This window comes from Coregonus clupeaformis, chromosome 4 (assembly GCF_020615455.1).
Source record: "Coregonus clupeaformis isolate EN_2021a chromosome 4, ASM2061545v1, whole genome shotgun sequence".
Classification (NCBI taxonomy): Eukaryota; Metazoa; Chordata; class Actinopteri; order Salmoniformes; family Salmonidae; genus Coregonus; species Coregonus clupeaformis.
Genome location: NC_059195.1, coordinates 18,146,859 through 18,174,321, shown reverse-complemented (window position 1 = coordinate 18,174,321; position 27,463 = coordinate 18,146,859). Strand labels below are relative to the sequence as shown.

Here is a 27,463-nt window from a genome sequence, read left to right as displayed (position 1 = left end):
GGGTTCCACTCCTATCAGCTAAAAACAAGAAGAAGAAGCCTCAGTGGGCACGCGATCACCAACACTGGACAATTGAGGAATGGAAAAACATTGCCTACTCTGGCAAATCCCGGTTCCTGTTGCGTCCCATCTGCCTGGTGTCAACGGTACAGGCTGGTGGCGGTGGTTTAATGGTGTGGGGAATGTTTTCCTGGCACACATTAGGTCCCTTGATACCAATTGAGCAACATTTCCATGCTCCAAAGAATTCAGGCTGTTCTGGAGGCAAAGGGGGTCTGACCCGGTACTAAATAAATGTACCAAATAAATTGTCCACTGAGTGTATACTTCATAATCTCTTTCAACTGGTACCGTGCTACCTTCAGACCAGTCTTGTGAGGCTTGTGAGCATCCTAGAGCAAAACAACCGACATGTACGTTTTCGCAATATACTCACCTTTCCATAGAGAGGTCATATTAGTGTAGCCCAAACTGTTCAGATGCTACAGTTAAAAGACAGATTTTCGGGATGTCTCCTGGTCTGAGAAACACCTCTGTAGCTGCGGAAGGCACGACATTGGCGGATGCGGTGGATTGAGACGCAGCCCATGCAAAAAAACATATCTCTAGCTTAAACTGACTTTTGTATTACGCTAATTAGATTTCCACAGGGGCGCAGACATCGACTCTAGGGGGTTAATGCCACCTCCCTGGGAGCTATGCTTCAAGCAGTACACTGGGTAGTCCGTAATATAATGGTGTTATTTTAATGTATGGTTGAGACATGCTGATAATGAGACACCCTAGTTCTAATCAACCCCACAGAGCTCTAAAGAGGAACAGTAATGTGTCTGCTGCACACACACAGCACCACTAACAATTTTCAATTAATAAAAATGTAATTTTGCCTGGTCCCTTAGGATAGGGATTAAATATGACTTCAGGGCCAAATCACACACAGCACCACGTTGTGGACAACACTTACTGCTCTATGAGTGTGTTTACACACACACACACACACACACACACACACACACACACACACACACACACACACACACACACAAACGCAGCCCCGGCATTAGACTTGTCTCTACAGTTTGTTAGCACTTGAGAGATAAAACTTTACATGCTGCTCCTAATTAGCACAGCATTGACCATGCACTGTCTCATCTGCTGAACGTTCCTCCTGAAGAGGAGCTAGTTATGTGGGGGCTCGTGAGAATGGAAAGAGTGTGGGAGTGGGAGAGAGAGATGGGGAGGGTAGAGAGAAAAACAGACAGGGGGAGGGGAGAGAGGGAGAGGAGAGAGAAAGAGAGAGGGGGAGAGATGTAATGGCTTAAGCATTCATTTTGAGTAGAGAGACAGGTCCTATTAACATTTAACAGCATTTGTGCAACTTGGTGCGGAGGTTATGATGCAAATGAGGAGGAATTAAAAGTGGCCAGGGGTTTGTCATTGATGGATTGCAGTCTGGCAGTGCTTACACTTCCCAGTGTCCATCAGAGGAGATTACTGTGTAATTAAACCTTATTTCTGGACTCTCCAGCGCATAATTACTTTGTGAATGTAACCATCATCTAAAAGCTACCAAAATGCTTCAGCATTTAGTCTAGCAGTAATTTCCATGAGCTTGTGTCAGATATAGCCATCAGACAGTGCAAAAGAACTGTCTCTTTTAATAAGAGGCTAAATATTAAATGAAACAGTATGCTTATTACAGAAACATTTGGCTTTCAAGAGTCCATTCTGTTATTTGCATAATTTATTCACCCCCACCACCCCCCACCCCCACCACAAGCTTTAGCCAATTTCCCTCACATCTAAATAGATTGCACATTTAAGACTACTTAAGGAAAATTATCACTTTGCATATTTTAATTGTTATGAAGGAAGTGATTTGAGAAAGGTCCGTGGCTCATCCTCTTGAGCCAGGCGGTTGTTGGGCTGTCTGATTCGGCTGCTCAGTGCTGCAGCGCCGCAGATAACCCCTGAGTTCACACACATCCACTACAGTTTCATCAGAATGCAAATGAACCACAGAACACTGAGACAAGTGGATCTTTGATATTTACAAAATACCCACTAATAACTTCAATGTACTTCGTTTGACGCAACTTTATTTTCCTCTTATCAGCACTGAATTATTTTCCTCGTCAAATGCTCCTGTTAAAAAATGCAATGACATTTGACTAGACACTCTTTTCCAGAGCGACTTACAGGAGCAATTAGGGTTAAGTGCCTTGCTCATGGGCACATTGACAGATTTTGCACCTTGGGTATTTGAACCAGGAACCTTTTGGTTACTGGCCCAACGCTCGGCTACCTTCCCCCGAATGGAGGGAAACAAAAGAGTAGAATGCAAAATGTCTGTATAGGTAAACATTTTTCTAAAAGGTTATTTAAAAAAGACTTTCTACCAAAATGTGAATGTGTTAAGTTATCGGTAAATAATTATTACATTGAAGGTGTAGCAGTAGATAACCAGGTCCTAGTTTTGCATCACATAGGGGAATGGCTAGAGAAGCACAGTGGGTGACAAACAGGATAAATAAACAGACTATTATTTAGATAAGTTGAGATAGTAGCATGATAGTGAAGTGGCAAATGAGATTTAAAAAATGTTTCAATAATAAATTATTACTACTATAATTACTATTATTGCAGAAGGTTTGACAAGCAATTGCCCAGCTACAATATGGAAGACATACTCAAATCTTTATTGTAGTACTATGGAAACTTACCCATTTCAAGATAGGCAAAGTGGGGGATTCCACATTGACTTAGGTTAGCACGGTCGCCAAAGGAAAATGTGTAGCCAATAGGTTAAGTGACCTAACATAGAAAATGATGCGTTATAAAAGGGATGATAATTTTCACTCCAATAAAGGTCTGCAGTAGCACTGTAAGTACAAAGGCATAGCTTACCTATCTTGAACACGTATAACAATCATGGTTGTCAAAAGGAAAGGTAGGTAGCAATATATCCATGTATAGTAACTGCATTCCACACATGTTTACTAAAACAAGATAATGGACATAAACTTAGGTAAAAGGTTTAATTCAGACTTTTATTTGAGGTATGCTTGTTCTCTTTGTCCTCCACAATTAGTACCATAGACATAAATTACAAATGTCAACACGTGGAAACAGCTAATAAAAATATTTCACATTTTGTTTCTGCTTTTGATAACCTTCATTGTTGTGATTAGGCCCAGGGTTGTTCTGTGTATAATGGAGAGAAATCCTGTTGGAATGCATCCATAAATCACAGATTGTTTATATGTGCATACTGCAGAAAAAGAGACACACAGCATTACAAATGAAACAGCACTGGGAATAAAATGCACTGGGACTTTTTTCCTTAATGTTAATTGTACAGCAGCTTCCTACGCACATACCATCAACTATATATTGATACCATAAAAAAAAGGAAATCTACTCATAAATGTGCAATTTACATAAAGAGAATCAGAGGCAATGTGGAGCTGTGAACCGAGGTGTGTGATTTTATAATCCTCCCTCGTTGTTTTTAGTAAAGATAACATTTGATCATAACATTTGAATGACTGTAAAAACAACACATTTGGTTAATGGTAGGATCACAATTATACAGTCAAAGCAATTTTCTAATAAGACAAAGCCTTGAAGACAGATATGACCGTCTCAGAGAGCATCATTTGTATTGTGCATTGTATAGGTCTTTCAGAGGAAATAACTTACGTTTCCAAATGTTATATCTCTTGAATAACACTATCAATGTCAGAACTGAAATTGTAAACACACATTGCAAACATGCACAACAATCATGTCTAACCAATGAGTGGAGATATAAGAAAACACATTTGGTTTCCAGAAAAAACATCTTTATTCAGTATTTTGTTTTTTTGTACTGTACCTTGGAATAGATGAAAATACATTTACATTGACTGCAGGTATGGCAATACATACACACATATAAACATGTATGTGGTGCATTTTAATATGTATATATCAATAGGAAATGTACATTGAGTACACATATGTGCAAGTTTATTTCCTGTACATGTGTATGAAATGTATAAATTTGAATTTCACATATCTTAATGTTAACCCCCTCACACTTACACGTTCAATTGTAAGTGCACACACATACACATTAACATGCGCACTACAACAATTCACAAAGGATTAAAGCGAGTCATTATAGTTTAAAAACAGATTTTGCATTACAGACCTTGGAGAATACCTATACAGCCCACAATATTCTTGCAGAAATGTGGCATTATGAGTACTTATATAGCCCATAGAAGTCAGTATCTCAAGTATGTGTGCATTATCGTCACCTTCACACTCATAAATGTGTCATCAGTTTTGCTGCTAATACTGTTCAGTCTTTCTGAGGTAGACTGTTCGAATTCAAGGGCAAGCTGTTCATTTTTGATACTTTTTATAACTTTTGTTATTTTTTAATATTCTTTGTATTTTTTGTATATATTTTTTTTTACAAATGCATGACATTCAAAAAGACAGAACATAAGTACTACATGTACAATATGTAGCAATGAGGTAGAAATGGTTATAAAGAACAACCTTCAAATATAAAACAGATAAGACTACATAAAGATGAAGCTAACATTTATAGCAGTTCTGTACAAAACCCACCCAGAGGGGACACTGAATTCAAGTGATTAAAGATGCACTATGCAGAAATCGCTCTGCCATTTCCTGGTTGCTAAAATTCTAGTAGTTCACCTAATTTTAGTTTATGTGACAAAACAAGCAAGTATAGTGTAGATAATTATTGTACCATCTAAACCGCTGTAAAATATAATTTTCATAACCAAAAATATTGTATTTTCAGCTGTTTTAAGCTGGTGTACAAAACCGAAAGTAAAAGACACAAAAACTAAACTTAAGCACGGGAAGCATAGAAATAGCGCGCATAGAACAGATATACCACTTCTTAGAATGACAGATCTATAACTCATACTTCTATGTGAATTTGTTTTAACATTGTCAGAAATGAGGGAGAATAGATGTGCTTATCAACCTATCTAGTTTGTTGTACGTATTTTACTATATAGGCCGATTCTTCACATTGTTGTCCTCCAGACTGAATTACTTACTTCAGTGAACATCCTTACACTCAGGAAAGAGAAGAATTTGTGTTTGAATGTGGTGCCATTTTTTTAGTTGATCGCTTTGTTTTTCCTGTTCTACTGCTCTTATCGTTGGTGTAATGTAGTTTAATAATGTATAACTTGTTCAAAAGCTATTTCCTTTACGTTTAATTTATTTGCCTTAAATTCATGAATGTGTCCTACTTGCACATGCAAAATCTGCTTAACTCGCTGTTAAATAAATAATTGCCATTTTGAGTTCAATGAGCTTATGTCAAAATAAAACTGTTGATTTCACTTTGGCATCAAGGGAGACCTACAAACACATTTTTGTATGACAGAACAAAGCATGAAAAGTTCATTTGGTTAACTACACTTGAACTTCAGGGGACTTTTATCCTATTTATCTAAGGCAATAAAAGCCATATAGCAAAATAAGATACAAAGATAAAATACAATAAAACAAGCAGATTTAGTATAGATTTAGATTTTGGGGACATCAATGTAGCTATTTTTTTTGTTGCAGTGTTGTTTCTTTGTGCAGCTGTTATTCTTTGTAATAGTGTTAATGAAAAAGCAGTTCAAAGCTTTTTAACAAAGCCAGGTGTCTTGAGACTACACTAGAACAGGGAACTGTCATGGACAATCAGTGATTCTATGGCCTCCTGTTGCTCAGTAAGTGCAGTCATTTAACAAATTACTTTTGTAATTGTAACAGTGCATGTTTTGGAGTAAACAAAATAAGCTGAGTAAGAGCAGAGAAATATGTAAATATAAGAAATACAAATTGGGGAAATACCACATTGAAATGCTAGTAAACATAAACGCAAGTTCCCTCACTGTACTGCTAACACTTTTAGTGGTACTGTATCTGGTGGCATCCCTTCCACTGTACTAGTGCCTTGCAATAGTTTTCATACTGCTTTAGTAAAATAAAATAAAATGAGAAAAAATATACATTAAATGCAAGGCTCTTTCATGCAGTTGTCAGACCTCTGTGTCTACATTGCCCCTGTTCTGGCATTTTACTAAACACTGATAGTTAATAATAAAAAAGCTTTGCTGTAAGAAGTGACACTTGAAGAAGGGCTCAAAGACAGGGCTAATGGCCACACATGTCCCCAGACCCCTTTTCAAGACCAACCTACTCTAAGAAATTAATACATAGGTGTCTATGAATGGGGACTACACTGAAGGTGTAACACTAACTCAAGCTGATTTTGTTGACAGATAGGCAGCTTTTTTGTTCCCTCAATAGGCTTCATAGTTTAATAAGCGAAATAGGCTCTGTCATCTAGCCATCCCCTTAGATTCTGCTTTCAGAGAAAACTAATAAACTGAGGTAGAAAATAACTTATGGCATACATTATTCTTAGGTTTTAATGATAATAAAACAGCAGCGGGATCGAATTAAATACCTTGGGAAGCTGTCTGTTTCAACCTCATGATGCTTGTCTTCAGCAAATGTATCTTGCCATTATTCTGCCACAAGAGGCTTGGCAGTTTAATCTGCAGATGAGATACACAATTAAGCTGCTGATAATGTTCGAGAAATACATATGTTATGCTTTCTCCTACAAATGAAGTTTAAGAAAAAAACTAAAACGTGTTCATGTACTCTGGATCAAGGCCAGTCGAATGTGTTATAGTTGATAGAATTTAAGAAATGTTCAAATAAAACTATATTCACAATGGGATTCTTCGCTTAGAAAATCGCTAAGAAAAACACAATACTCCTCCTTTTGTCTTCCAAATACTGCAGAATTCCTCTGGTACATTCAAAGTCATACTCTTGTCATTTTTAGCCTATTGAGGTACCATAACCCTCAAAAGCAAGCCAAATGCTCTTAGCAGTTTGTCGTGCTTTGACAAAATCTTTTGAGGTACTATACATATCACAATCACTTTCCTGAGTTTTCAAAAGAAATTATGTATATAAATTAGGGTTCAGATTACCAATACCACATACTTTCTCCTGTCCACAGAGACCGCAAAGCAGACACAGTTGAGGAATACTGTTTCAATGGAAAAAAGCCATTTTTTTGTTTTTGTCTCATATTAAAGCTTTTTATATTAGCACATGCCACAAATGTAGATTGTGAGGCAAAGAAATAATAACACTAAATAAAAGAGCACCACTTCAGGCACTTAATAGCAACTAAATCTCCACAACAACAGAATGACATATACACACAGAGGTTCCATGCTGTTATACTCTACCCTATAGACTCTAGCTCCCGTGTGGCTCAGTTGGTAGAGCATGGCATTTGCAACGCCAGGGTTGTGGGTTCAATTCCCATGGGGGACCAGTACAAAAATTTATGTAGCTGGATAAGAGCCTTTGCTCAATGACTAAAATGTAATGCAAAACGTACCCACTTGGCATCAGCAGTTTCAAGCATCAAAATAATATTTCTCTGTGTTGTGTGCAGATTGCCAGCTGTTGTCTGAAGTGTGCCTTTGCTTCTCTCAGGACTATCCTTACGCCTTTACTGTACTGCAGGTGTTAAGGTCACCACTATCTGTAATTTTCACTTGCCTAGTTTACTGAGGAGAGAATTCTAAATGGTATACCTCTAAAAGGGTTTCCTGCCCACATATTCTAATGCTTCAGTTTCATTGACTACAACCAAACATTTTATTCCATTCGGTGTATGTGTCCAGTTCTTTTTGTGATATGCTGGGCTGGAATTTGCTAAATACATTTTCAAAGTCTTGGTAGGAGACTGGTCTCATCTGGCTGGGATGGATGGCTGAGAGGTCAGAAGCTGGGATGCCATGGAGTGGTCCTACCACTGCCTCCTGGCACAGCCGGGCCACGTCCAGTCCTGAAAAGCCCTCCATCCGCTGGACCAGCAGTGACACCTCTTTGTCACTGAGGCAATAGTTGTGCTGTGAGAGCAGTTGGCTGATTATCTGGCGCCGTGCTGTGCTGTCAGGTAGGGGGATGAGGAGCCGTTTGGTGAAGTACCTCCTCAGGGAATCGTGGATCTCCTCAGGCTTACTGGTGGAGCAGACCACTAGGACATGGTCCTCGGCTGTGGTCAGCACACTGTCCAGCTGCATGAGAAGCTCACTCTGGATCATGTTCACCGGGCTCTCCTCGCTGAGCTGGGCCGATAGAAGCATGTCCACCTCACTGATGAACACCACTGAGGGCTGGCGACACCGAGCCAACAGGAAGGATGCCTGGACAATCTTCTCGCCCTCCCCCAGCCACTTGGTCACCAGGGCTGAGCCACTGAGCTGCAGGAAGGCAGCCCCCAGCTGGCTGGCCATGCAGCGGCCCAGCAGTGTTCTGCCTGTTCCCTGAGGTCCGAAGAGAAGGAGGCTCCGAGGTAATGTGGCAAGTCCACTGAACATGTCTGGCCTCAAAATGGGCCACAGAATCTCTTCTTTGATGGCTGCTTTGGCCAGCTCCAGACCAGCTATGTCACTCCAGTCCACTGGGGGACCGGGCTGAAGGATCTCTGTGGTGACCAACTCCACCACGTTGGCATCGCTGTTCTTCAGCTGCTCCTCTGCAGTGTGGCTGGATGAGGTAGCTCTGCCAATGTCCGACCCTGCAATGGAATGGGAGAGGCGCTGTCTGCGCTCTTCACTCTGCTCACTCGTGATGGGGGATCTAAACTTTCCAAAGGACTCAACCGATCTCAGGCTTCCCACAGAGCTTTTGGTTGATCCATAGGAGGGAGGGGTAAGTGCTCTGCCAGACTGACTGCTAAATTTTCTTTGCTGATCTGAGGATATTGGCTGCTTCGTAGGCTTAAACGCTAAAGATGACGCATCAGCATTCCTGTCAAATCCATTCCCTCTGCTTGAGTCTGAGATGCTGTTGTCTGGTATTCTGTACATAGGGCTTTGTGAGGAGTGCTGTTGGTTGTAGTTGAAATTACTATAGCTGGAGTCCATATCTCCATGCCCCGTCATGTAGAAAGCTTTTCTTTTCAATGAGTTGGCTGAGCTGCCATTCAAAGGTGTTGGTGCAATTGGTGCATGGATATGGGACTGGTAGGTATAGCCAGGGAGTGTAGTGGGTGGTAGGGGCGTGGGAGCTGCGATGCCGGATGGCAGATAGGAAGAGGGAGGGGGGCCCCCACCAGGGCTATAGCCAGGGGCAACAACTGTCTGTGAGGGATACCCCGTCGGAGGATAATTGTAGTTGGAGAGGTTGGGAGACCCCACGTTGTAGCTGGGCACTAAAGTAGGGGGAGGTGGTGGAGCAGGGGGTTGTATGAGACCAGTACTGTGCAAAGGAGAGGGGTGTTGAGAGGGGAGGCCTGGGGTGGTCTGCCCACTGTAACTAGAGTGCAGGTAGGAGCCATTGTAGCCTGTAGAGTATTCCTGAGAGGACAGACCCGAGTGTAGACTGGTGGCTGTGTGACTCCCACAGTTACTGCTGGAATAGCTGGGCTCGTTCAGGCTGCTGGCCACCCCTGGGGAGCTACCTATGCTGGCCGACACGTCTGTTGGGGGAAGAGCAGCTGTCATTCCAGCTTTGTTCACAGATATAACATCTGGAGCGCAGTTCATTGAGTAAATCCCCTCCTGCCAGGACTCACTCTCTGACTTACGTCCATTCAGGAGTCCAGGAGTGCCATCGGAATATGAGCAGAGCAGCGCTCTTTCACTCTGACCCTCTAAAATCCCAGAGTACTTCTCTGCGTATTTCTTCAGCAGGTTGGAGGCGGTGAGTGCAGAGATGTCGTCGTTTGCCCAGGCATACTGGTAGGTGCGCTGCAGGTGACCCCGGTAGGCCTCCACTTTGTGTGCAGGGGAGCGGGTGGTGGAGGAGATGTCAAAGTGCTGCTCGGCCCACTGCGCATGCTCTGGGGTCCACTGCATCTTTAGGCCTAAACACCCGACAAAAAGAGAGAGATGGGTCAAAATGACTATCAGATAGCAGTTTCTATTTATTCTCAGTTTTCTCAAGTAGTTGTCAGCATTTTTGTGTCTAGAAAAAAGTTGGTACATTTAACATGGTGGAAAAGTGGTCTTTGTGGCAATGAACTAACAAATTACTTTGTTAAAAAAATTCCCAATACCTTCATACAACTAACTTCCTCTACTGCAAAACAGGCTCCGCTGACCGGTTACATCATTGGCAGTGTGTGAATTTGGGACGCAAAACCTGGTTAGCACAGTATAATGCACCCTGCACAGAACAGAATGTCATAGACAGTGCAGGTCAGTATATAATCCAACTCTCATCTAAGGCATTCCGAGATAGTTTCAAATCTGCTTTGAGGAGTGCAGCAAAGCAATCTCTCAGGCAGCGCTCTGTCGCTTTCATCACACCAACCCTGCTGCCCGGCATGAATTACAACAGCCCTGTGTCTGGCTGCTCCTTCCCAGTCTACAGAGCGAGAGGGAAAAAACGTGCTTCACTTGTCTTTCCCTCTTCCCAGACTTAATTTCATTGCCTCCAGGGCTCAAAAGGCATGATCAAGTTTAATCCTAAACTCCATCTGCAAACACAAGTCATTACATATGCTGTCATCTTAGACTCAGCATGGGATTATCAAAGAAAGATATACCCAAGAAAGAAACAGACCGCTGTGTTTACAGTATTAAAACAAACATTGACACGGCACACACACACACACACACACACACACACACACACACACACACACACACACACACACAAGCAGTCCTTATCAAAGTTAATCTGACTTGAAACTCTATTAGTAAACACTGAATCACAATGCAAAACCATCCATTCCTGGTTTATTGGTCCAACTCGACCAGCCACACGTGTAGCAGCACAATATGACATCGCCCAGTAGCTTAAGTCCCCATCCAAATCTTTAGGAAACAAACAGAGAGCATCCAGCGGCGGATTACAGCGTAGTGTTTGTCTAGTAACAGAGAAGCATGTGGTTGCCCTCATGACTCACTTCCAGCCGCTTGCCCAGCCGCCACAACAGGCACCAGGAGCTAATTAGCAGGATGCTGCTGCGCTAATTGTGTTAATTTACAAGGTTTTAGTCAAAGAGATCCATGCTATGGCTCACACGGCTGTCAGCCTTCCAAGCTAATGGTTAAGAAAAGCCCATGGCAAAGAGCCCTATCACTCACAACAGCCATAATGTACCGTAGCTAGCGGCAAGTCTATTCACAGTAAATACAATCTATAGAACAAGACAATGATCTGAGAGACAAGTCTGTACCATTTGAAACAGAGAATAATACAGATAGACATATCCAAGTAACAGTGTACTTGAAGCGGCAATATAAAAACACTTAGCATTAAATCATGGGATGATAGATGCTTTAAAAAAAGTATCAGTGGAGGAATAGGCTCCATACTGTGCTGTAGGTGTTCCAGGGGACTGCTTGTGGCTGTCTTGGGAATTCAAAAAGTTACTTTCACTGATTACTGTACCCTTAGACCTTTCATATTTCTAGCATTACTCATCCTTTATGTTCTAGGTCATTAGTCCTCTTAGTAAAGTCCTCTTGATGCATGTGGGTGGTACGTAGCAATACAAAAAAGTTTGATATTTGAAGTGGTACATTTTTTCTGCAACAACACATTCAAATGTATAAGGGCCTCAAACAATATTCCGCCTCTCATTTTAATGGCTTTTATTACATTATCTGTACACTTACCACATAAAGCTCTAGCTTTGCATAAGCAAAGAGATTGGATAGAATCAATATTTGGGCACCAGAGACTGTCTTCTACAATTGTTGTCCATCACATTTAACATAAATCATTTTCAATGTCACCAATGCACATAGTGCAGAAAGATACTTTTTTCTTTGAAATCCTCTCTGCACAAAGTGGCACTTTAGACAATCCGAGAGGCGCTTCTTGCAAAGTGTACTTACGCATCTCAATATCAAATCATTCCTGGGTAATAATTAAGTATCATACTGTGATTGTTTTGAATTAAAATGGTAAAAAATATATAGAAAAAATGCTTCTTAGCAAAGAGCAATTTCTCAAGCAAGCATTTTGCTAGGACTGCCTTGGAGTGGTCTGAGTGTGTGTGTGTGGGGGGGGTGTATATAAAATACAGGAAAATCACGTTTTTGACTGCACTTGGCCATTAACTAAATGGAAAGCCAGCAAGAAAAGAAAGTTATTTAAATACAGCAAGTCAGTGAAAACCCACTGAACTGTGGATGAGGGCTAACACAGAGAGCCATCCCGCTCTCTGTAGAAAGGGGCACAGCACTTCACTTTGAAAGGTTTGTGACAAACTATAAACAAACTTGGTTTGAAAATTTGGTTTTCCCCAACATAGTAGACTATATACTTGCCTAGCCATGGCTTTCAGTCAAGACATGTGAGGACACTTGAAAGACGTTGAGCTGACCCAATAACTACATGAAATGTGATTACACACTTCATGGATGACATTAGCATGGACAACTGTGTTAATTTAAAGCGTATCCATGCGTCATAAAAATATCAACGAAAACTTCTCCTAACACTTATCTCCTAACATCTAAAAGGGATGTTTAAGGGAGTAGCTTTAGGTTAAACATTCAGGGGATCAGTAAAGTACACACACACGCCACACAAACCAATTCAAACCAAATCAGGCAACAATGGCGAATTTCTCTAGATCTTGTGTTAGCCCATAGACATAAGATCCCTTCTGTATAGAAATACAAATACAACAACCTCCACAGCTTCCTTTCTGTCTTGCAATTGGTGTAACTACTGACTGTTCCATTAGTGTCATGTTTTCAGACAGCCTGAGGGCTTAAGCTAAAATTCCACTGATTAGTATCTCACAAAAAGCTCTTTGTTTAACTTAGCAGTCTCCTCTGTCGGTCAAATTCAAAACAGCATCCTCCAAATCAATGGAATACATGTCATTAGTTAGTTACATATTTATTTGTTTTTATTCAATATGGCACTTGTAATGTTAAAAAATACATGAGGAAGGACAAAACACTTTGACTTGATATTGCATGATGTTTAATTTCTGCTACTGTGATCATCTCCAATGAAACAGAGACGCTGACCTTTTTGGGAACTACTAATCTTGGTAGCCTTGGCCATTTTTAAGCAAACAGAACTGGGCCTCCGCTCTGTCAATCCAATTTCCCAGTGCGTAAATTGGACCACCGCTTGCACAATTCTCTATTCATTACTGAGCTGCTGAAAGGAAGCACAGAGGTGGCAGAGCGTTTTTCTTTTCCTTTTTCTGAGTGTGTGTGTGTGTGTGTGTGTGTGTGAGAGAGAGAGAGAGAGAGAGAGAGAGAGAGAGAGAGAGAGAGGGAGAGAAGAGCGAGAGAGAAAGGGCAATGTCTTTTAGGATGATTCCCAAGCATAGCGAGCTGGACTCTCTTTTGGGGTGGGGGAGGGTTGAGGTAGCTAGCTGTCGTAATTGAAACGTGGCCTAATCAAACTCATTACCATTTCCAGCAATTTTCACCACCAAAGATGCTTATTAGGTAACTGTGTTTAATAAGCCACTTTTTAGAAAATGAACTGTAATGAGCTCTTTAAAGTCAGACTTGAGCGTGATTATGCACTGGAAGTGTTTTGCAGGGCTGAAGCAGACTGGTACATTTAGTCGTGTACAATGTCATAATTAATCTGCACACACTCTGCACTCCACAGCACACAATAGCCACAGCTGAGGCAGTAGATCTGCTGAAAAATGTGTATAATTACTGATCATTACAGCCCTGGGATTTTCATCTGTGGATGTAAACATAATTATGAGAGCTTTTGCTTTTATATTGCACACACAGACCACTGGATATGACAAGCGTGCAAATACTGTCGACAGACAATTACATTTATAAATCAAAACAAGCTCATATTCAAATTCACTCAAGATATTTTGAGGGGGAGAGAATTCTGTTGCAATATGTAGTGGTAATCGGTATGGCAACTGAAGCCCATTCATCTCACATATCAAGTTGACTATTTAAACTCAATTTAGAGGTCCATGTGGCAGTAATTCCGATGAATCTATAGACCGCAGGGCATTTAACCCCTTATTTAGTAAAGATATGCCTTCTTTAGCCACTGTCTTTTTCACTGTTTCAACCCATACATTTCTCAACTACACTGTCAATTAATTTGATGCAGGAGAGTTTTGCAGTGTGCTTTGTCTGTCACTGGTGCTGGGCATCAGTAGCCAGAATAGATTCCGACCTTACGCTTGCGGACAGGCTTCCTGTTTAGATTAAGACACTGCCGGCGCGAGATATGGATCGGAAAACGTACCTCAATCCAGCGATGAGAAATTGCGTTGTACTCAGAATTGTCCCATTATCGCAACTATTACACTGAGAAGATAGAACGACTGCTAGTTTTTCAGAGAAACTGCCCTTTCTGTCCTCATGCTAGGTAGCAGAAGGTACAACACATCCCTGGATTGAGGTACGTTTTCCGAGCCATATCTCGCTCTGGCTCCACGGTGTCTTAATCTAAACAGGAAGCCTGTCTGACCCCAGTGCAGCTTTAAGCAAGCGTAGGGTCGGAATCTATTCTGGCTAGGGCATCAGATGATCCAAATGAACTATACACTCATAACAATTTACCTCCACGGTATGGTAATCAAATTAAATATTCAAAGCACAATTAATCAAGTAATTACCTTTGAATATGGTCAGAGAGCAGTCAACATCATAGTATTGTGGTTAATTGTAAGTTTCACACTGACTAAGAGAATGGAAGCTAGCTAACAGATTCCAGACGATTCCAAGGCAATTCATGCAGGATATGAGTGTAAATCTATGACGCACTTATCTTTAATATAGTTGGCTTGTCAATCAAACAGTACATTTCCTGTGACAAGGCCACTCTTTTGTAATCACAGTAATATTCATTATGCTTTTCTCAGAGAACACACGGCACAGACCCAGCCCGCTGTGACAGAGCTGTAATCACTTCAATCTAGTAAACACAGATTGTTCCTTTCAAAGCAACCAGCTCCTTCAGTGATACAATGTGCCTCTTCCTTTCCCTTTTCCTGGAAGCACAAGCACTCTTACCTCCTGCAATATATCCCTGAGGGAACGCGAGCAGAGACGAGTATCTCACTGTGGCATTTACCCAGCAGCACATGTGGGCCTGTAAATACAGTAAATACAAACAGGTCTCCAAGTCTCCAAATCTACACAGTTGTACCCAACTTGATCTAACCACTTTTATTAATACATAGGCTGCCGTCAGGTACGACTGCTTTATATCAGCTGATTGTGTTCGATGTATGACATAGGGAAATGTTAACATTGTTTTTTAGGAAAATCAAATAACTTTGCTCAAATCTATTCTACCAGTGTCATTACTTATTCTACCAAACAAAGCTTTATTGTCTGTTATTTAATTGAATTGGATTACACACAATATCCTTTGATTATTTAAGAGAATCAATCTTTTCTGCCCTCTTTTCTAGACACAACAATGAATAGTTGACCTTTTATATCAGGTGGAGGCGGGAAAAATAAATAAAACTCAGACACCGCACTAGAAAAATATTTAGGATTGAATTATAATTGTGAAAATCTCTCTCTCTCTCTCTCTTGCTCTCTATCTCAACAGTTCCACTGTCTCTTTTCCCCAATGACATTAATAGAGCAAGAAAGGCCTTTCACCTCCTGCATTGTCATCTATCAGTACAAATAACATTTTGTAATTATTGATCCAACAACCAAGACACAATGCACATTCAATTGTAGTAATTATAAATCATTACACAGTGTTTTCTGATATTAAGTGACCGATAAGTACAGTGGATGCATCATATTTCAAGAGCATAGGATATATGTGCACACGACAGCAGGGAGTGTAATGACTATCTATTATCTTATATTGCTTGTAATAATAATTTTAAAGTCTCTTATTTCATGAAGATTGGTCTAGTAGAGGCTTGGGACAAAGACAGTCCAAAATCACTATCTAAAGGTCTTTACCAGAATTGAAGTCAGAGTAATTTTTTCACTGAAAATATTGGAGGAAAGACATACTGTGTAACTAAAACTATAACTTATTGAAAATATAAATAAGATGCAAACCATATCAACGCAAACGAACGAAATGTGGACTTCCAACCAAAAAAGAAAAAAATCTAACAGGCCTTTTGGTTTGACTGAAAACTATAGCCACATCATAATAATTGAAACTGCTTGATGTCAAAATGTTCCATTTTCTGCAGTCTGACTTGGGGCAGTTCTGAAAAGTATCAGGAGCACAAAGCATACTAATCCTGTGGCTAGAGACAACAGACACTACTAGATGTCTGGGAGCTCTCCCTCCATCTCTCTCTCTCTCTCTCTCTCTCTCTCTCTCTCTCTCTCTCTCATATATATATATATATATATCTATATATCTCTTTCTCTATCTCTCTCCATCCCTCTCTCTCTCACTCTCCCTCCGTCCGTCCCTCCCTCCCTCCCTCCCTCCCTCCCTCCCTCCCTCCCTCCCTCCCTCCCTCCCTCCCTCCCTCCCTCTCTCTCTCTCTCTCTCTCTCTCTCTCTCTCTCTCTCTCTCTCTCTCTCTCTCTCTCTCTCTCTCTCTCTCTCTCTCTCTCTCTCTCTCTCTCTCTCTCTCTCTCTCTCTCTCTCTCTCTCTCTCTCTCTCTCCTCTCTCTCTCTCTCTCTCTCTCTCTCTCTCTCTCTCTCTCTCTCTCTCTCTCTCTCTCTCTCTCTCTCTCTCTCTCTCTCCCCATCACTCTCCATCACTCTCTCAACCTGACAAAACAAGGAAACACATGCATCTATGGCACCATCTCCATTCAAATCTTCTAGCATTGCATTTTCATGGACGATGATTCTTTTTTAGAATTTGCACAAAGCTTCCTTTTTCCACACTTTATATGTATGCCCATAAAATACTGCACACATTTCGACCTCTACTGTATATCAAATGCTATACAGAAATGCTGAAGAACAGCAATGAATCATCATCATTATGCAAATCCCCTACACATAATACCGCTTGTCCTGTTTTACCTGCCTGTGTAGACTATTATTATAATTAATTTGAGTGAAACTTGCATGGGGACCTCTAAGATTTTCTCCACAATTGCAATAGGGTATGCTATTAAATAAGACAATACTGTAAAGTCATCTAAATGAACTACAGTACCAAGCGTGTCAGACTGTACCTGCAAGTTTGTCACCAAAAAATGTGAATATCAAAACTATTTGAATATCGCAGGGCAGCAGGAACGTGCACAGATAGGGCTCTACCTGTGCAGAGCACATGCCCCTATTTCCCTTCCAATCTCCAAAGTGCCCTATTGGGGGGGTGGTATAATTTCCCCCCAATATAAAAAAAAAATTGATTTTGTCATTATTGTTTGGAACCGACTGCCCGCAAGTTGTCGTCAAGTTCACCACCCCCCACCCCGTCCGTTGGTATGCCCTGTATGGAGCTTGCGCACGCCCAGTTGCACATTTTTCCTAGTCTGCCCTGTATGGAGATTACGCGTGCCCGGTATCCAAACACGTATGGCTTGAGAGATGCGGTCACCAGTCGAGTTTGTGTAGCTAGTTACCTAGTTTATATATCAACAGTACTGCCACAGCAGCATAACATTTGATTAACACTTGATTAGTGTTTCACGGTATACCGAAACATTGTTACTTTTGCGATACTAGAACATGAAAAACGGTTCGGTACTATAATTTTTTTTACTTTCGGTACTTCTGTCAAATGTGTCTCACGTCATATAAGGATTGAGAGGATCGAGTCTGTCTAGTAATACAGTGGGGGAAAAAAGTATTTAGTCAGCCACCAATTGTGCAAGTTCTCCCACTTAAAAAGATGAGAGAGGCCTGTAATTTTCATCATAGGTACACGTCAACTATGACAGACAAAGTGAGAAAAGAAATCCAGAAAATCACATTGTAGGATTTTTTATGAATTTATTTGCAAATTATGGTGGAAAATAAGTATTTGGTCACCTACAAACAAGCAAGACTTCTGTCTCTCACAGACTTGTAAATTCTTCTTTAAGAGGCTCCTCTGTCCTCCACTCGTTACCTGTATTAATGGCACCTGTTTGAACTTGTTATCAGTATAAAAGACCCCTGTCCACAACCTCAAACAGTCACACTCCAAACTCCACTATGGCCAAGACCAAAGAGCTGTCAAAGGACACCAGAAACAAAATTGTAGACCTGCACCAGGCTGGGAAGACTGCATCTGCAATAGGTAAGCAGCTTGGTTTGAAGAAATCAACTGTGGGAGCAATTATTAGGAAATGGAAGACATACAAGACCACTGATAATCTCCCTCGATCTGGGGCGCCACGCAAGATCTCACCCCGTGGGGTCAAAATGATCACAAGAACGGTGAGCAAAAATCCCAGAACCACACGGGGGGACCTAGTGAATGACCTGCAGAGAGCTGGGACCAAAGTAACAAAGCCTACCATCAGTAACACACTACGCCGCCAGGGACTCAAATCCTGCAGTGCCAGACGTGTCCCCCTGCTTAAGCCAGTACATGTCCAGGCCCGTCTGAAGTTTGCTAGAGTGCATTTGGATGATCCAGAAGAGGATTGGTAGAATGTCATATGGTCAGATGAAACCAAAATAGAACTTTTGGGTAAAAACTCAACTCGTCGTGTTTGGAGGACAAAGAATGCTGCGTTGCATCCAAAGAACACCATACCTACTGTGAAGCATGGGGGTGGAAACATCATGCTTTGGGGCTGTTTTTCTGCAAAGGGACCAGGACGACTGATCCGTGTAAAGGAAAGAATGAATGGGGCCATGTATCGTGAGATTTTGAGTGAAAACCTCCTTCCATCAGCAAGGGCATTGAAGATGAAACGTGGCTGGGTCTTTCAGCATGACAATGATCCCAAACACACCGCCCGGGCAACGAAGGAGTGGCTTCGTAAGAAGCATTTCAAGGTCCTGGAGTGGCCTAGCCAGTCTCCAGATCTCAACCCCATAGAAAATCTTTGGAGGGAGTTGAAAGTCCGTGTTGCCCAGCGACAGCCCCAAAACATCACTGCTCTAGAGGAGATCTGCATGGAGGAATGGGCCAAAATACCAGCAACAGTGTGTGAAAACCTTGTGAAGACTTACAGAAAACGTTTGACCTGTGTCATTGCCAACAAAGGGTATATAATAAAGTATTGAGAAACTTTTGTTATTGACCAAATACTTATTTTCCACCATAATTTGCAAATAAATTCATTAAAAATCCTACAATGTGATTTTCTGGATTTTCTTTTCTCATTTTGTCTGTCATAGTTGACGTGTACCTATGATGAAAATTACAGGCCTCTCTCATCTTTCTAAGTGGGAGAACTTGCACAATTGGTGGCTGACTAAATACTTTTTTCCCCCACTGTATGTCTGAATCTTCTAAAGTGGGCAGTAGTAAGCTAGCCAAGCTACTTGCGCTTGCTCATGCAGCTGACACAGCGCAAGCCACTTTTGAGAAGCAAGCGAGAGGAGAGAAAATGTACACAGCATGTCTTCTTCTAACGAAAACATCATACCTCCACGCCAGCAGCTTGTTGACAAAAATGGCTCCAGAAGCGAACTATGGGAATACTTTTTTATTTTATAAATTTTTTAGGGGGTAGATCAGCTTTAATATTGCAGATAGATTGTAACTTCCATCAATGTAATTGTCTGCATCACTTCCAATCCCCCATATGTTTTTTTTTCTTATTTTTCTTCGCATATATATATATATATATATAGATATATATATATACACATACATACACATACATACATATACGCATATACATACATATATATACATACACATCCTTTAAAAATATATATATTTCCCTTTATTACTTTCCAACCCCACCATCCCTAGTGAACAACAATGCTTAGGCCTCTACTTCATGCTTATACATACTATATACATTTTATGGACACAGTCAATAATTATATTTTGTTTGTTTTTACTCCTGAACTTCCTCCGATCATTTTCATGATGTCCATCTGGTATGCTTCTATATGCCATATCTTTCTAACTGTGCTCTTTCACAAAAACTCACAATATATAACCTATATACTTATTATGGACACAGCATGTCTTACACTAGTTATCTTGTTGTTATTAGTTGTTGTTATTAGTCCCATCCTTCAGCTCCATTCAACACCTCCCATCTATCTCTTAACACCATCCATATTGGATTTCTATTTGCCATATAGTTCTGAACCTTTCTTTTCTCATTGTTTCTACAGTTTGTGAATTGAAAATAAACATTTTTGCTAAAAGTATTATTGTATTATTGATCAATTGACTATGACTTTTCAGATCACCCAGTTGCGCTATCTGCAGGGTCAGCTCCATGCAAATATTGCAATCCTTCAGCCATTCCTGGACCTGTGTCCAGAAACAAGCTACAAATAGACAGAACCAAAACAAATGATCTAATGATTTTGTCTCTTCACAGCAAAATCTGCAGAGCTGGGAAGATTGTATCCCCCATATAAATAACATTCTATTGGTAGCAAGAATTTTATATAATCATTTAAATTGAAAAATTCCAAGTTTTGAATCCGGCGTCGTTTTGCGTATCAGTTCATAAACACTATGCCATGGAATCGGTATGTCAAAAATCTCTTTCCAACTATTTTGCAATCTATATGGGATGGCTGTCAATCTTTTGGTCCTTAAATGAAACTGGTAAACTTTTATATTTATCACAATTTTCTTTAACCAATTACGTTCTTTAATGCAAGGCCGACAGACAAGTTCCTTACTTTTTCCTCCTTCCACATTCCTCTTAAATTTTTGCGGAAATGCTGCAATTATTTGGTTGTAATTTTGGGTAGAGCAGACATTTCCATATGTTCTTGTTAGCTGCATAACTCCACCATTCCTACCGATAATATCATTTACGAAGATTATACCTTTTAAAAAAAGTTTTTTTATCAATTAGTATATTTGAGTTTAACCACAATATTTGTTGCAATATTTGTTCTGTCATTTCTGGAGGATTAAATTGAAAATGCAACCAACTTTCTATGGCTTGTTTTAGAAATAGTGATATTTGGGAGATGATTTCCTTTTCAAATACCTGAAAGTGAGGGGTTGTAATCTGAATAAAGGGAAAAAGTCCCTTCTTGAACATTGGGTGAGACAATCTTACTAGTTTGCTAGAGAACCAGTTCGGAATTAAGTATAATTTTTGTATGACTGAAGCTTTTAGTGATAGGTCTAATGCTTTAATATTTAATCATTTCTGTCCTCCTAATTCATATTCATTATATAAATAGGCCCGTTTAATTTTGTCTGGCTTGCCGTTACAAATAAAATGGAATATTTTTTTCTCATATCATTTAAAAAACTGTTTGCTAGGCGTAGGCAACACCTATGGGAATACTTTGCTTATAGAGCAGATGATGATCATAATAATAATAATAATAATTTGGGGGCTGCTTATATTTGTCCTGTTACACACAAATGTGTAATATAAATGTGTTTCTTGCATATCCCAACTCCCCCTGAGACACTCGCAGGGAGTGGGGTCATGGCCAGGGTCACCATTGTCCAGCTCCCGGCCAGCCCACCGAAACAACTAAGCAAACGTTTTTACAAAGCAGTGCAGTGCAAGAGAGGTTTATTTCCAAAACGACATAAAAACTATTTTACACATGACATTTGCATTGTAACGTTATTCTACTAGCAACTATCTAATTATCTTTGCGTTTGTCTGGGCTTGCTAACAGTTGCCAGCCAGTCCAGCAGCCTTGGGCGGAGCACTGCACCCTGGGAGTTGAAATGCACTCTGGGAATCGTAGCATGCTGTGTAAGATCCATTGTAGAAACTATTGCAATATAGAAGCTTCAGAAATTAGCTTCAAATTGTTATTTTATGTCGTTTTGGAACTAAACTATTCATTTAATATGTTAAATGATTTAACTGTTATGAATAATAAATCATAGGTTTAATAGATGTCATTTGACCCAATATTATGGCAGTAGATTAGCAAATTAACCCTGATACGTATCAAATTAATTTTAAAACAGTTTAGATGTAATTGTACAATTATGTTGTATGCTCTGAGTCTCAGATGTGGTTTTGAATATGGAAAATGTAAGATATATTAAAGAAATGCAATATAGAATATAATATATTCTATTTGTTATTTTAGTAGTTCTACCAGTTATCTACATATTGTTCAAAGTCTAAAAAATAAAGCCCAGTGGTTATTCTGTAACTTCAGCTAATACGCATTATTTTTTTAGCAGTGGTATCGTTTCGGTATCGAGTATTGTGATACTAAACCTGGTATCGGTATCGAAGACAACATTCTGGTATCATGACAACACTATAACCCTTGATTTAGCCTACATCATCATCAATATTCGGTCTGGTTGGCTGATATGCGCAGCAGAGAGAGGCAGAAAGACAGAGAGGTAAATCACAATCAGTCAAATAAATCGAGCTAGCTAACTAGCAGATTTACATCAATCATCAACATCAATGATCAGCTGATAACCCACCCTCTTTTCCCGATGTCAATAATGTCTTTAGGAGTCACTGTAAGTAGCTTGCTTACAATTTGGGATGATGAGTGAGTGTGTTGTTGCTCAAATAAATATTACCCCTGAAAGGTCTGTGCACGGCCCTGAAGTGCAGAACCCAGCAGAAGCTTAAGTTTGTCCTCACATTAGGACCAATCTCTATAAAGCTAGTTTGGACGCTCAAAGTCACAGATCAGTCGATGCTGTGAATACTTCCTCTGTAGTTGTCATGAGAAGATTTAAATGTTCACACATCAACTGAATCCTGTTATAAATATATACGACAACACATTGTCAAACAGGCTACTCTACATTCTACAATTCTGTGTTGACATATACCACATTGTTATCATTATGTAACATGCAGTGGCAACGTGTCATTCAGGGCAGGGCAGAGCCCCACCTGTTTTGAGCCCCACCTGTTTTGCATGTTATTTTGGCATTAATATGTGTCACATATCAGTTTGCAAACAATGTAAAAATAAAATAAAATGAATCATTGAGTTAAAAAGCCGCTTACAAACATGGTCTCTTTTTTGCTTTCTTGAGTAAGACAGCTCCAAAATGCAGGTGATTCAGCCTAGCTCAGTGCTTTCTGTGGTGGTGGGTCAGCCAGCGGAAAATATGGAGCGTAGAGGTTGGTAATGTTCTCTAGTTGCGTCGTGATTGCCTCAGTGTTCTGTCACTCATGGGGACATTACGTCACTGCAAAATCTACGGGTAGAGCTTGAACATTCAAGCCCCTTGGGTACTGCCATAGACTTACATTAGAAGTGCCCATCCAAGAAGGCTCAAGGTCATTGGCCACAGATAAAATGATGTCAAATCATGTTATATCTACGGTAGCTTTGATTGGACTGATCATGTCAACATCATACTTTCAAAATCTTAGCTAGCAAGCTAGACAAGGAGTCATCTTCATGCATCAAGTCAGCAATCTACTGGCAAATCCTTTTCAATCCTTGTCATACGAAGATAAATTATAGTTAAAACGTATCGGTGCTCATTGGCCATTGGACATAACATTACACAACAAGTTGGAAATCGCAAATTCAACAATGAGTGCTAAGGCGCCACTGCAGCCCCGGGTTCGATACCAGGCTGTGTCACAGCCGGCTGTGACCGGGAAACCCATGAGGCGGCATACAATTGGCCCAGCGTCGTCCGGGTTAGGGGAGGGTTTGGCCGGCAGGGATGTCCTTTTCTCATCGTGCTCTAGCAACTCCTTTTGGCGGGCTGGGCAACTCCAAGCTGACTCCGGTCATCAGTTCGACAGTGTTTCCTCCGACACATTGGTGCGGCTGGCTTCCGGGTTAAGTGTGTCAAGAAGCAGTGCGGCTCTCGACCTTCGCCGAGTCTGTATGGGAGTTGCAGCGATGAGACAAGATCGTAACTACCAATTAGATATCACGAAAAAGGGGGTAACGCCATTGGCCAGAAAAGTTTGAATACATTGGCCATGCAGTCAATCCAGCATGACTTCTGCCGCGTTCAAAACAACTGGAAACTCGGAACTGGGAAATCTCAGACTTCAGTGAGTTCAAGACAACTGGGAACTCGGATAAAACTAGCTTAGACTGGGAAAATACGGAAAATAATTTTGAACGGTCATCCAACTCGGAATTCCAAGTCGGGATTTCGGGCCTCTTTCTAGAGCCCACAAGAAGGACTGCCACGCCACCTTCTTGTTCAAGTGAGCACAGCACAACAAGGTGAGTCCAAAAATTGATTGTATGCTGCTGTAGAAATTATGTAATATGCCAGGGAGATACGTATACTGTAGCTAAGAAAATAATACTAAGTGTATGTTGTGTAGTAAGCTGTTAGTAGCCCATGTGCCTCACCCTAATAATTTGGTCACTTTCTCCCTCATAATTTAACCTACTGTTCTGACTTGGTGGTGCACATGTAGCCTATAGCCTGTTTTAGAGGAATGTAATCATTGAATATTGTAAGAGCTTTCATTGTCTGCTTATATGTCCCCTTTATTTATCCTACGGTTCTGACTTGGTGTACAGGGAGAATACTTTAAGAAAGGCCCATGTTCTGAATTCTATCGCTGTACATTTCAAAACTGATGAACAAATAGTTATATTGACTATGTCCATCCTAGCTCGCTCATTCGTGTCTTAATCGAAATTACGGATTGCCTCTTATCCGCTCGTCATCCCCTTATGCCATAGTTTGTACATCTCAATTGTCAGTAGAAACCACATTTGTTTAAGCAAGTCAGCCATATCAGCTATGTTTTTTTTTAAGGCAGTAAATGAGGCTGAATGAATTGTTTCGCTGCCAGACAAGGCTCCGCTGATAGCCAGGTGTAGCAGTGGTAAGGAAAAGAAAGCTCTGCTGTTGGGACAGCTTTATGTAGTCCCTAACAGTTTTTGGGCACCGTTTGTCACTGTTATAGTGCAATTAATGTAGTGTTGTGTTGTGTAGTGGCTTTGCTAGCCTGCATCAACAAAAAAGAATTGGGAGTTTGCCCCACCAAAATGTACATGCTAAAATCGCCACTGGTAACATGTATCAGTAAACTTTTCTACTGAGCCACAGAGACATTAGTGTCGCTGTCTGAATAAGAAACAGCTGAAAAGCTCTCTGTTAACAACAGATACTAGAGGGGATTCCCAGGAGAAACTTATCTGGGCTGACATCTGAACTACAGACAGTATAATAATAACATATTGATCTGTCATTTGTAAACAAACTCACCGGAGCTTAGAGGCATCAAATGTGCTGTTAGAGCGTACGAGAGCAGAGGATGGTTCAATGTACCAAGTGCGAACACTACTTCTACTCTGAAGGAAGGAATGTTAAAATGTATTGATTCCAAATTCATTCTTTGAGTGTTTTAGTTTGCTTACATGTATCTACATTTTCTGATTTAGTACAAAATCATGGGTTGAGAGCGTTTCTGAGCCGTCAGAGATGCTCATTAAACCATGACTCTTGAGGCCAAGAGACACGCAAGGCAACCTCTACAGATAAATCCTCAGACAAGCAAAACCAACAGCCCTCAACACAGAAACTGAGAACAATGCAATGTTCTTGTACGGAGAATAATACAATAAGGCCTACTAACAGTAGGATACAATTCAATACTCAAATGGCCTGTTAGCTGAAGAATAATATAATGGTAGTTATTGTTTAAAATTTACTCTGCAATGGTTTTGCAAGTCTCCGCAAACTCTGTTCGAGGATGGGTACTTCATCCCTCCTAAGGGATCACTTACACACTTCAAAGGAGAGGAGCTGAGGAAGGCGACCTTGCTACACTAAGGCTCATTGACCAAAATCCACTCTCTCACCAACGCCCCCATACCCAGTCCCAAAAGTCCTATCCCCATAAGGATGCGTCCAATAAAGAGAGCTGTGAACTGGTGGAAAAATTAGGTGGACGAACGCAGGCATTCTGGGAGCTTATCACATTTACCACTTTCAGCTGTTTAATGGCACGAGGAGCCAGTCATTGTATTCACAAACCAATAGGCCGGCCCCGTTGGAAATTAACAGATTACATTGTTCACTGGTCCGATTCACTACTGTGATTACTTCACACTTCCACCCATTAGACTTTACAACAGACTAAAACTGTTGGTGAGACGTGGGATCTCCCCGGTAATGATAATCTTATTCCTGCTAACGCAACGTTGATGTAAAACATCTATCTGCGGTCTTGGCAGACTAACAAATTACTAATCTACTTGTGTTATTCAAACAATTTTAAACAATAATTATATATCTAATTCCCAGTGTGTGTACTCTGAGTACTCAGTGTCCACGTAGTTCTATTGTGACAGACATTTCAGCAGTGGATGTCTGAATTTCAGGACGTCTCCTCACTCTAGTGTCAGACTGGGGTGTGTTATTTCTCTGCTAGGTGCTCTGCAAACACAACTCACTTTAAAGAGTAAAGTAACGATGGACAGCAGCTCCCTTTCTCTCTGCTACACATCCCATCCACACTGTGTAACACAATATTGCTAACTCATCTTTCCTCTTTTTGGTTTTCTTAACCCATAAGAGTCTAAGCCCTATCCAAGCCGGGGGGGGGGCTAAGCTATATGGAATTGTTTTAAGAAGGTAATATCAAGGATCATTTTTCTATTTGATTTTGAATTTTAAGACCCCTTGAAGTATCCAAACAAATATTTAAAGATTATTTGATGAAAATGTATTTTTGGTCTTACTGCTAGTAGCCCATACAAATGCATTGAATAATAGATTCACTACATGGAATAACAGATATCGGACATCGACCTTAGGGGGTTTAAAGTGAACTCTGCGTAAGGAAAAGGCATCCAAGTAGTTTGATAATGCTGGAATAGATCCTATCTTCTATGAAGGACAGAACAAATTAAACTTAGCTATGCCAACGATACAACTCAGCACATTTCACTTGTAGGGGGGAGTTACTGCTATCCAACTCATGCAGAAATTACAGAAAGTACATCAATCAAGAGGCCTTTGTACTGAAATTGATATAGACGGGCCAGTACTAAAGGTAACAATTAAATGGGTGTCTTTTATACAAAAGAAGTCAAGGCTATTGTTTTATTCAATGACCTCCTATTTATACGACAATTATGGGTTTAAATAGAAGACTCATTGAAAATATCTGATTAAACGGACCAAGAAAGGAACTTTGTCTGTCGCCGCAACTAACTTTCACTGAAGCATTCTACTGTATGGTCACCATCGACTGCCGGTCTGGAGGAAGGTCATTTCTCCAACACAGGCCAGACAAAGGGTGAAATGAAGCAATCTTAGGTCAATATGAAATAGAACTTGCTCAGCTATACTGTAATAAAGTTACTGAAGTGAAGTAGGGAAGCTATAAAGGGCAACTTTTACAAGAAGAGCTCTGTCTGGGAGATTGGTTCGCCCACCGGCAAACACTGCCCAGTAAGTGCTCTGTGGCGAGGGGAGTACAGTTACAGTACCA

At 40.6% G+C, this 27,463-nt stretch overlaps 1 protein-coding gene across 1 annotated transcript in view; it reads right to left on the bottom strand.

The window, feature by feature from the left end:
- Positions 1–4,832: 4,832 nt before the first annotated feature.
- The window catches only part of LOC121552074 (fidgetin-like), a 43,620-nt gene continuing 20,989 nt past the window's right edge, over positions 4,833–27,463 (bottom strand). Inside the window, exon 3 of the mRNA XM_041864769.2 lies at positions 4,833–9,934. Coding sequence (XP_041720703.1) covers positions 7,698–9,934 — 2,237 coding nt within the window. The 3' untranslated portion in view covers positions 4,833–7,697. The remainder of the gene's footprint in view (positions 9,935–27,463) is intronic.